General features: G+C 38.0%; 1 protein-coding gene across 22 annotated transcripts in view; it reads left to right on the top strand.

The window, feature by feature from the left end:
- ABI2 (abl interactor 2) overlaps nucleotides 1-12,291 on the top strand; it is a 123,284-nt gene that overhangs the window by 101,247 nt on the left and 9,746 nt on the right. For 11 of the 22 annotated variants that reach the window (XM_020972834.2, XM_020972828.2, XM_078147516.1 and 8 more), the window contains one exon: nucleotides 4,885-4,971. The exons of the other annotated variants lie outside the window; for them this stretch is intronic. In XM_020972834.2, coding sequence (XP_020828493.1) covers nucleotides 4,885-4,971 — 87 coding nt within the window. The remainder of the gene's footprint in view (nucleotides 1-4,884; nucleotides 4,972-12,291) is intronic. 22 annotated transcript variants of the gene reach the window in all.

The following is a 12,291-nucleotide window of genomic DNA, read 5'->3' as shown; positions in this document are numbered from 1 at the left end:
GGGAGGATAATAGTGGGATACTAGTCACAAGCAAAACAAACTTCTTGATCCTGAAGAAGGATTAAAAGGGGAGAAAAAAGGAAAGCAAAGGAACTAGAATCTAAGGGAATGCCTCTTACCTAATTGGGCACAAGGGGCAGCTAGGTGGTGCAGTGTACCCTAGCAGAGTACCGGCCCTGGATTCAGGAGGACCTGAGTTCAAATTTGGCCTCAGACACATAACTATTACTAGCTGTGTGACCCTGAGCAAGTCACTTAACCCCCCATTACCCAACCAAAAAAAAAAATTTAAAAAAAGCATAATTGGGCAGTGGCTGAACAAATTGTGGTATACAAATATAATGGACTCTTAATTCTGCTTGGAGAAATGATGGAAAAATATAATTTCAGAGAATAAGGTAGTATGAAACAGGTATAACCAGGAGACAGAATGACAACAGTATTGTAAAGAAAAACAGCTTTGAAAGATGGAAAAATATGAACAAAGCAATGAGTAAGTAGCCATGTCTCATGCAGACTTATGAAGCATGTTATCTACCTCTTCACAGAGGTGATAGATACAAGATGTCCACACATACATTTTTGGATGTGGCCATTATCTTGACTTCATTTTGCTTTACCTTTTATTTGTCAGCAGGATTTTCCTACCTTTCTTTCACTTGGTTAATTGTGACAGAGGAATCAAGGAGAGGGAGAGCTAGCAGTATTGATGCCTTCCAAAAGCAGGCCATTTAAATGTTTTTCAAAATGCGCAAAGAGCAGAGGAAGGCTTTGCTTGTCTTGTAGAATTTATTCTACAAAAACCTGATAGGTTATTTTTTCCATGTTTCTCTAATTTGTTTGTGATGTGGCCTTATATCTAGATCACATGCCCGTATGGAGTTGCTCTTTGTGTGAGATGTGAAATGTTGATCTAAATTTTATTTCTTCTATGCTGCTGTCCAGTTTTCTCAGAATGTGATTTCATATCCCAGTAGCTGGGGTGTTTGTTTATATTGAATACTTCTGCAGTTGCACTTCCTGCATTTTGAAATTTCTACTCATGTGGAATTTTTTCTTTGAAGAATATTTGGAAGTCTTCTATTTCATTAAAGATCCTTTTTTTCTCTCTCTGTAAGATCATATTTGTTTTGCTGGATGAGTTATTCTTGTTTGTAAGCCTTTATTACTTTGTGGAATATTATGTTCTAAGCTCATCTCTTTATTGTTACAACTGCCAAGTCTTTTGTGACTCTGACTTTGGTTCCTTCATACTTACAGTTTTTCCTTTTTTGGTTGTTTGAAGCATTTGTTTTTTGACATAGACACTTTAGATTTGGTGTATGACATGCAGGGGAGTTATCGTTTTGGATTTGCAGGAGGTAGATGCTTTTCTGCTTTTATTTTGCCCTTTAGTTCCAATAGGTTTCTTTATGATTTCTTGAAATATGATATCCAAGCTTTTCAGATTTTGTTCATGATTTTTAGGTCATCTGGTGATTTGGGGATTCTTTCTTTTTGAATTGTTTTCCTGATCAACTATTTTTGATATGGTATATACTAATTTTCATTTTTCCAATCTTTTGGTTTAAAAAAATATAGCTCTTATTTTATGGAGTCATTGCTCTCTGGTCAATTATAATTTTCAGAGAGTTCCATCCATGTGTAAGTTTACCACTGTCTGTTCTAGGATATTAACTCTCCTTGCCATTCTTCCCTCCTGAGAGGACGTTTCCCTTAATGTTATATTTTGTACTTCCTGTTTCATTTATACTCTTATAGTCTTTGTGGTCAGGATAGCCCTTTCTCTGGGGCTTTACTTCTTGTGGATTGACTCTCTTTTTTGTGCTTACCTCTTTGACTTCTTTTAGTTCATAGTATTTCTTCATAGTGTTTGGCATTTTCCTATGTTTCCTCATAGAAATATGACCTTAGCCTCTGGATTGGAGCTTTATTTTTAGGTCAGACTATGCTTCTCACAGTCTTGGGAAGCATGGGCAAAAAGTTTTGCTTGGAACTGGATGTAGTGTTTATAACTAGTCACAGTCGTCTTTGGGAATTTCTGTGTTTTGCTTTAGTCTTCTTAGACTTAGATTTTGGTCTCTACTCCTTATGGGGTTCCTTTCTTTTCACAGTCTTTCAAACCCAGAGTTGGCTTTGTCTCTGCCTGTGAGGGCCCTTGACAGGCCCCTGCAAAAATGATGTTAATTGTACTCATAACAGGATTATGTAAGAACTTAGCTTCTTTGTTTTGCAGGTGTCACCCTGGTCCTTTCTTCTGCTTTGGTTCTTATGGTGCCTTGGACCTGGGTGTGGGTTCAGGTTAATGTAATGTGGTCTGCTTGGACCCTGGGCTGGGCACTGGTCTGGCCCTGTCTTCTGAAGCTGCTTGTAAACCTTATCTTCTGTCTCCCCTGGTTTATCCCTGCTCAGATTTTCCACAGGGTTCTTGCAATCCTTTTATGTAGTCCGGGAGCGGATAGAAGAACTTATAGGGGTTTCTCTATGGTTTTCTTCTCCTTTCTTCTTTCTGGTGCATTTTTAGAGCTTTGCAGGGTATATTTATGGAGGATCTGGGTTTCTACAATTCCTAACAAGCTGCTGCCTCCACTTCTATTTCTGTGCTTTTATAGTGCGTGAGAAACATCTTTTCTTGAGCCATCTTAGCCTACTTGGCTTCCAGTTCAATTTAGCATCTATTAATGGAGCATTTGTGTGTTTAAGTGCTTTTCAGTACCAGAAGAAAATTAGGGAAAAACTGTTCCTGTCCTTAAAGATTATTTAAAAAAATTTTTTTGGAAAAAAAAAAGTGAAATGATTGAGAATAATATATAGTAAAATGATTAATTGAATGCAATCAAGTACCAAAGTGTATGTTACAAATACTAATTTATAATTGGTCAGGAAGGGGTGAGTTGAATTTTGACTGTCGTTAACTCTGGCCTTTTGGGCAAGCTGTCAGACTTCTTCAGGCCTTGGTTTGTTCATATAAGCTAAATATATTTGGACTGCATCATTTTTAGAGCCCTTTTATTTATATAAAAATTTTTAAACTTGTTATGAACTTGATAGGGTCAATAAATAGACATGTCCTCCTACAAAGAATAGAAAAAGAAGAGTGTAAATGATTCTGTGAATCTCTTAAAGAAAAAGTACATATTCATTTTATCATGGTAGTTCCAGTACTGCTTTGCTTGTGTCCCTTTCTGAACTTGCTTTTCATTTCTTTTGTGTTTTTAAAATGATTTATTGACATTTCTTCGTTTCTCCTGTCTTCCCTTCCTTCCTGTAAGTATCCTCTGAATATCCTGCATAGCTCTTGCTTCACCCCACTTCAAAGCCCTCCCTTGTTATGAATAAGTACAGTTAAGGAGAACAAATCACATATTGGCCTTGTCTGAAAATTTGTGTTTCATTCCTCACTTCCAGTCTGTCACTTACTCACCAAAGGCTCTGAAAATGATAATAATCGTTCTCAAGCTGTGATTGGTCCATTGCATTGATAATAATTCTTAATTGTTCACAGTTGTCTTCCTTTGCGGTATTGTCGACATTACATACATTGTTCTCCTGATTCTACTCACTTCACTATGCATACAGATCCTCCCAGGTTACTCTGTCATTGTTGTCAGTGCAACAGTATTCCATTATATCCTTATACCATAATTTGTTCTGCCATTTCCCACCTGAGAGCCTACCACTTTGTTTGTAATTCTTTGCTATAGCAAAAAGTGCTGCTGTATTTTCGTGCAAATTAGTCCTTTCCCTCTTTCTTTGAGTATTCTACCTTATCACTACCCTCTGTCCCTCTAGCCTAGTAGTCATATAGTTGGATCATAAGATACGTAGTTTAGTGATTTGGGAAATAATTCCAAATTGGTTTCTAGAATGATCAGATCATTTCACAACTCCACCAAATGGTGCATTAAGTGTGACTGCTCTCCTTTAGCCCTTTCTTGGGCCCTTTTATAAATCTTTGTGGAGGAGGTAGAACTTGAAGAATATCCAGGTCTTAAGTAGGGATGGTGTTCCAAGTTGGAGAATAGCATAAGTGAAGGAACAAAGCCAGGAATTAGTGCAGCTGATGTGGGGAAAGTCAGGAAATTAGACTTCTAGAAAAAAGTTTATAGTCTGAGGAGTAATAGGAGATAAGATTTGGTTCTACAGTAGCTTACCAAATTTTAGGACAGTTTAATCCACCTGTTTGTCTAATAACATAGGAGTGAAAAGCAAAAAATGTCATGTTATAGTCATTTCACATCTTTCTTTAACTATGGTAATTATAAGCCTAAGAATGTAAACTGTAAGTTGATATGTATATACACATGCAAAAAAAAAGTCTTAATCTGTTTATAGCAATGTAGAGAAATGCTTAATTTAAGATACGATGTGTAGCTTTTGGTATGAAATTATTAGTAAGTGATAAACACTAGTCAAAACCTTTATTATAAATGGATTATGAAAAATGAATTTTGCTTTAATTTTAAAATCTGTGTTTAAAATCTCTTTTAATACCCTACCCTGATGTCTCATGATGACATGGGTGGTAATCTTGGGTTCTAAAGCATGTGACATTGGAGGGCAAGATGTAGCAGGTTTTAACAAGTTGTAAAGGTTGTGAGTATGGACCTTGTGATGGACTCTCTATGTCTGTTCTTGGAGGACTGCTCAAGCCAAGTTCATAGACTCCACAGTTCAACTTGCTTGAAGTACTGAAGAAGTTTTTAAAAGGCCACCTGGGGTTTTGTTTTGTTTTTTTCCCTCCTTAAAAGGGCCCACGTGACATCTTACCACATATTTCTGAATAGTGGGTGGCTTCTTGTCTTTATCCATTAATTTTATTGTATTATCTTTTATTTTTAATATAACTTGAGCCCCACCTTCCCCCCCCCCTTTTTTTTTCAGCATCTCTTGCGCCTCCTCCTCCAGCCATCCTACAGGTAACTCCTCAGTTGCCTTTAATGGGATTTGTGGCCAGAGTCCAAGAAAATAGTAAGTTTACTTTTTTATGCTGTTGATCAGATTGTAGGTATGAAAGGTGTTTATGTGTTACTGACCTTCTCTAATTGCTGTATATTGAGCCTTTCTCCCTTTTTTGGGGGGAATCATATAAAATATCTTTTTTTGTTTACCTGTCTCTGATCAGAGGAGATGGAGTTCATTCCTTAAAACTGTTACTAAATTCTAGAGTTTATAAAGTGTCTATATTTTAAAATTTTGCTTGTTTCATTTGTTGTCATATTGATAATTTTGGCCATATATTTGAGTAATTGAATTCAATAAGGAATGCATAATCTCCTCATATGTGCCAGTCACTGTGCTAGGCACTATACAAGGACAAAACAAGATAGTCTCTACCCTCAGAGAGCTTGAGTTTTCCTGGAAGTAAACTTAAAATATGCACACATTAAATACAGAGTTATGGGCAGAGAGAAGTAGCATAAAAAAATCTGGGAAAATCAGGAAAGACTTCTTGAAGGTGTCACTGGAGGTAAGTTATTGTGGGATGTAGGGGTTCTAAGATGCTGAGATGAAGAGGAAGAGCATCCCAGGCTTGCAGAACAGTTTGTGCAGAATCAGGGGCAGGAGACTGAATCTTATGTACAAGAAGCAATGAGTTGGATGGCATTTAGAGCATGTGACATGGAGTAATATGTAACCAACCTGTAATGGTGGTGTGGCGCTTTAAATGCGAAAGAGAGAAGTTTTTATTTCATTCTGGAAGCAGTAGGAGCCCCTGGAGTTTCTTGAGTCAGGGAATGACATGGTCAGACCTGTGCTTTAGGAATATTAATTTGGCAACAACAGCTAAAGGATAAATTAGAGAGGGGAAAGACTGAATGCAGGGAGGGCAATTAATAGGCTGTTTGAATAGCGCAGGTAAGAGATGATTTGGATCTGAATTTGGGTGGTGGTTATGTGAGTGGAGAGGATAAAGATGAGAGAGGTCTTATGGAGGTAAAAATCAATAAGATCCATCAGTTTACTGGGAGAGTGGGGGATGACTATAAACCTAGATGATTGGAAGAATCATCATGTCTTCAACAAACATACAGAAAATTAGGAAAAGGGACGGGTTTTGGGGAAAAATAATATGTTCTGTTTTGGCATAACTGAGTTTGAGATGCCTTTGGGACATCTGGATGAGGTTGTCTAGCATTCCTAGCAGTCATATTCTCAAAAAAACCTTTTTCCCCCCAAGAGTAGTTTTACACTTTTATAAATGTTGTATAGTAAAAAATAATTGGTATGGGAATAAGTTAAAGAGCAAATTAATACCACTATATAGTCACAAATTATCCTCTTCAAACCTTTTGAAATCATCAGCAGGCCTCTACTTTCACAACCAAGAAATGAGGAAGTTCAGTGAGATGATAACAATGTCTCATGTACTTTTGGTATGAAGAAGGGCTGCTAATAAACTTACATTTCTTCATATCTGAATTTAACCACATTCAAAGATGTAGAAATCAGTCACTCAGTAAACATTTATTAACTACCTTCTATGTGCCAGGCACTGTGCTTAAGGAAGCACTTGAAATTTGTGTTATCTTAGGAACATTTAGATCCTAGGTTAATTTGCAGTCAGGCAGTTAGCATTTATTTACTTCCTCCTATGTGCGAGGTGCTGTGCTAAGTGCCAGGGATACAAAGAAAGCCAAAAGACAGCCCTTATCCTCAAGGAGCTCATAGTCTAATGGGATGGGGAAAGAGAGCAGAAAACAGCCATGTACAAACAGGTATGTTACAAGGTAGGCTGGAGATCATCTTGGAGGGAAGGCAGGCACTAAGATTAAGAAGACTAGGAAAGCTTTTTTTAAAAAAAAATTTTTTTTTTGGCTAGGCAGTGGGGTTAAGTGACTTGTCCAGGGTCACACAGCTAGTAAGTGTTATGTGTCTGAGGCTGGATTTGAACTCAGGTCCTCCTGAATCCAGGGCTCGTGCTCTGTCCACTGCACCACCTACCTGCCCCCTAGGAAAGGCTTCTTGTAGAAAGTGGAACTTCATTTGAGACTTGAGGGAAGCCAAGATGGGGGTATAAAGAGGGAATGTTCCAGGCCTGGTAGACAGTGAAAATGCTCAGAATCCAGAGATGGAGTGTTGGGTTAAAAAAGCAGCAAAACCAGTCAGTCTTTATTAAGTACCTACGACTTGCCAGGGACTGTGTTAAGCTCTGGATGTATTCCTTCCTGCCCCCCCCCAAAAAAAAAGTTCCTGTCCTCAAAGAGCTTAATGGGAAAGATGACGCACAAATGAAAGCCAAAAAGCGAATGGGAAGGGACGGCACAGGAGAGGTACCCTACGAGGGAGCATGGTGGGAGAGTGAGAGCAGTCTCATAGTAATGAAGCCAGATATCCACTGTCACTTGATTCCAGAGTAAAGGGGTTGGATAGGATATACTGTGTGACAAGATTAGAAAAATATATAATATCTATATTTATATGATCCAAGTGCTGCATAAGATTGCATTAGCTTTCTTGGCTGACATATCATGTTTGACTCCTTGAGCTTGTATTTCATTAAAGATCCCTGTTTTTTACAGCTGAACTGCTGTTTGTTTAATCATGCCTCCTCAGAATTGTACTCCAGAAGTGCATTTTTTGAACCTACTTTGTGAGACTTTATATTTGTCTTTCTTTAATTTCATTAGGTTTAATCCTATGCTCTACCCTGTGAAGATTTTTGAATCATTACTCTTCTGTGTACCATATATTAGCCATCCATCTCTGCACTGTCATCAACAAATTTGACCAGTATTCCTTGTAGATGATAGGAATAGAAAAGATAGGAACCTTGGGAAAAAGTCATCATATCATTTTAGAACTCGTGATATCCAAGGAGGGGAATATTGGAAATAGTTAGACATGTACTTTAGACTTAAAAAATATATGTTTCAGAAAGTTTGGAAGAAAGATTTATGATGTTATGGCTAGAGACACTAAGGGGGAAGACAGTTCAAGAGGGATAAGGCTTCTCAAAAATCACAACTTACAGGGGCAGTGAGGTGGCACAGTGGGTAGAGCACCGGCCCTGGAGTCAGGAGGACCTGAGTTCCAGTCTGGCCTCAGACATGTAACACTTACTATGTGACTCACTTAACCCCAAATGCCTTGCCAAAAACACCCCCAAAACAATCACAACTTATCCTGATGAAGAAAACGAAACAGTCTCACACACACATGCATGTTCTTGCATACTTTTATTTATACACATGCATTTAGGTTTCTGTCTCTTTCCAGTCTTCATTCCCCAGTACTGCCTTTTATAAATTCTGTTACCAAACTGGAATCACTGTTCTGCCCTCTCTTATCCATCCTGTGCCTAAAATGTATTGCACCATATCTTTATAGCTATTGAAAACTTTGTTTCCTTCCTACAAGGCCCAGATCAGGCGACATAGTTTTCTGGGTAGAGAGGTGGAAGGGTCCTTAGAGACTAATCCAGTCCCCTTATTTTACCAAGTGCGCAGGGCTGGGATTTGAACCTGTGTACTAGGTCCTCTTTCCTCTGACTTCAAAGCCACATCTCCTGTGTGCTTAATCATCTTCTAACTTGCATTATAGTTATTACTATACTTGTCTCATCCCCTCTTTTGGTCCCCAAGCTCTTTGAAGGCAGGAACCGTGTCATTTAAAAATTTTTGCAAATCCCTAGCACCAGCGTCTCTCATGTAGTTGGTATCTAATAAATATCTGTGGAAGTGAGAGTTTATTTTCTCGGTCTCATTAGATGAGCCTTCAAAATATAATACTACAAACCGTAGTCTAATGCTACAAAAGAGTATTCTGTATTCTGGCAGTATTATGGGACCACAGGATCTAGCTTTAGAAGGTATCTTGGCAATCACAGGAACATAGGCGTTAGTACTAGATAGGACTCACAGAAATTGCTAGTCCAAGTTCTTCATCTTTCACTAGTAACAGAATTTATTATAACATGGGTCCATCTTATAATGCAAATAAAGGGCAGCTTAAAGTAATTTTTTGGCTCCTTTTTCTATATCTCTAATATGTACCCTGAAGAGAGCATCACAGCCAACACTTTAGCCTTTTTGATTTGCAGTGCTGTCTTAAATTGATCTTCCTAAAGCACAAATCTGACCGTGTCACCTTCCCAGTTAGTAAACTCCCCTGGCTTCTTTTTGCCCCTGGGATCAAATATGAAATCTTCTCTGGCTGTTAAAGCCCTCCCTAACCAGACCCTTACTGACTTTTCCAGTCTTCAGTCCAGTGGCACTGGCTTCCTGAACATAACATTCCAGCTTCTGATTCTGACTGGTATTGTGTGGGTGTGTGTACGTGTATGTGTAGATGTGTGAGAGAGTTGTCAGGAACGATATAGCCCAGAATGAACTTCGACAGAAACTAAGGACAGAAGGAGCTTTTATAGCTACATTGGGGGTGATTGGAATATTAACAGAAAAAAAAAATGAAAGGGCACTTATTCAGATGCAATTTTCCTTACATTTTCTATTTGAAGGATATAATGATCTTCAGACTGGAAGCGGTTGAACAAACATGTTGAAGAGTTATTGGTGTAACACCTTGAATACATGTCTAGTTTATTTCAGTGTCGCCATGATACAATGAGACAATTGTGTCCCAGTGGGGTCTGTTCTTACACTGTAGTGTAGAAACCCCCACATTGTAACATTTGGGGCCTCATACCTAGCTGTGGGAGATACCTTCTCTTCTTGTATTTGGCTTCAACTTCACCATATACCAGCAGGTCTAAAGTTGCAGAAACAGACCACTTTCAGGGGTCGATTTAAACTTTCTTAGTGTCCTAGGGGTGACCCAGTTGAGGGGAAATATACTTCCCTTAGCACAGGCTTCTAGGAACCTGACAGACACTAAGAAGTAAAACTCATATGCTTATGGTAATTCATAACTCTGGAATACAGTCTTCAGTATGATTGGTCTATTCAGGATTATTTGTTTTAAATAGAACTGCTTCTTTACTCACTGCTTGAGTGTTGAACTTTACGACTCTTCAACTAAAAAGAAATCCAATTCTCTTGTCTCCTTTCCTTTCCTCATTCTTCCCTCTCTCCTCTCTGCCCTTCTCTTCTGCCTTTACAATTTTAAATTTTAATTGAATTGAATTTAAATCTGCATCCTTAAAAAAATGTTTAGAAAATGTTAACTCATTGTGAATAGCAGTTCTCTTTAAATAAAACCAGACAAGTGTCAAGCTCATGAAAGTGGCTATATCTTAGCTATAAAGCCCAGCCCATCCAGTCATTCACCTTCCAGGATGTTGCACTATCTAAAGAGAACTGAGTTCACAGAAGCCCAATTCAGGTAGAGTGTTTAAGCCAGTTCAAAAGGATTCCACAACATTTGCTTTTCTTTCTCAAGCCAGAGGTGGCAGCAAAGAGCAAGCAGCCCTCCCTCATACTCTGGGTGGTGTTGAAGAGGGCAATAGTTGTCCCTGGAGCTACTGGCCAGTGAAATCAGTTCTCTCCTCAACCAAGCAGGCATCATTCAGTCTTTCTTCATACCGCTGCCTCTAACTGCCCCCCTGCTCTATCTTTAACTCTTATTAGGTCCACTTCCTCTCTTGCTGCTGTGTTGCTGGATAGATGTTTCTTGCCTTCTAGTATTCCTCTTAATGTTTTAAATGCGAGCCTCTTGACTTCCAGGGACTCATCTTTTACTTAAAAAGTCATAACTCCCCACATATATTTGATCAAATAGACAGTCCTTTAAAAATGATACCTCACTTGTAGTCTCTAAATGTTGACATGATCTCATTGTTTTTAGTTTTACCCTCTTTAGTCATTAAGCATCAAAAGGATGGAGTATAAATCTCCAACAAGGTGGTGTATCTTTTTGGTACCCTTAAAAAGTTTTTCCTCACATTCGCACATCTCTTGTTTTTAATAAATAAAAGATCTCGTTCTGCCTCTTTGCAACATTAAACAGTGTCTGCATAAGCAGGGTTATCATTTTACCTTGTTGACAAAAAAACCCAAGTCCTCATAAAATCCACACTGTAAGACAGAACTGTCCAGAATATCAGTTGAAAGCTGTTTCATACAGATATTTTGTCAGTGTATATTAAAACATACTCATTAGGTATGAAAATGTTCACAATAATGGTGATCAGTACTTTATAACCTTTGATAACTAATATAATTTCTCTTTTTTCACAAAACATTCTTTCTGTCCTTTTTATCTTTGACTGTTCCTTATGAAAAGATGTTAAAGAGATAGTGTACCTTACTCTAGGTTCTTGCTTACTAAATTAGTTCAGATCTCCTGACCTGAATGAATTCAATCCCAGGCTACTTAAAGAATTCACAGATGCAGTCTCTAAGGTCATTGATCTTTAAGGAATCATGGAAAACGGCAAAAGAAATAGATAATTGGAGTCTTCAAAAACAGGCAAAAAAATTCTGACAGGTAATGGACTGTTATGCTTAGAGTGAAGAAGGAAGAATTCCAGAACTGATCTTAAATAGATGATTGTAAGCACTTGTAGCTATGTCATGATCACTAGAAGCCAGCTTCATTAAGACACATCATGACAGAAAATCCTGAATTTCTCTTTTAACAGTATTACTATTGTGATCGATACTAGGAATATTATTTGGTATTTGACAAAGTCTCTCATGATATCCTTATAGACAGATTGGAGCTGTATGGATTAAATGATTAGCCTAATTAAGAAGAATACCGTCCCCAAAAGCTAGATGTAGAGCTGGAAAGGATCTCAGACACCCTTTAGTCCAAACCTCTCATTTCATAGATGAGAAACCTGAGGCCCAGAGATGCCAAGTGCTTTGTCTCAGGTCGCACAGGTAGTCAGTATCAAAGATGGTATTTGAATCAAGGTCCTTGGACTCCAGAGCCTGTGTTCTTTCTACTGTACCACACTGCCTCCATTCATAAGTTGGTTTCAACTTGGAGGTATGTGTTATTAGTGATATGCTACATGTCTATTTGTAATTCCTTTTTGTCCAATATTTTTCAGGGGCTTGGATGAAAGAATGCTTATGAGATTGGTAGGTGAAAAAATCTAGAGGAATAGCCAGTATGTTTTTATGACTCTTTGGTAATATGACTTGATTAAATTCTTTACAGTTCTTAATTTGAAAGATGGACTATATGTAGAAAGACAAAATTTAATGAGGACAAATGTAAAGTCCTTAACTCAGGTTAAAAAAAATAAACTGTACAAATTTAGAATTAAGAAGGTGGTGGCTAGAGATCAGTTCATCTGAGAAAGACCTGGAACTTTAAGTTGACTGCAAGATCAAAATGAGTCAAAAATGTGATGTTCTATTTGGTGTCCTCCCCCACCTC

Source organism: Phascolarctos cinereus, unplaced genomic scaffold, assembly GCF_003287225.1.
Source record: "Phascolarctos cinereus isolate Bilbo 61053 unplaced genomic scaffold, phaCin_HiC Scaffold_7;HRSCAF=346, whole genome shotgun sequence".
Taxonomy (NCBI): Eukaryota; Metazoa; Chordata; class Mammalia; order Diprotodontia; family Phascolarctidae; genus Phascolarctos; species Phascolarctos cinereus.
This window is presented reverse-complemented; position numbering and strand designations above follow the sequence as displayed.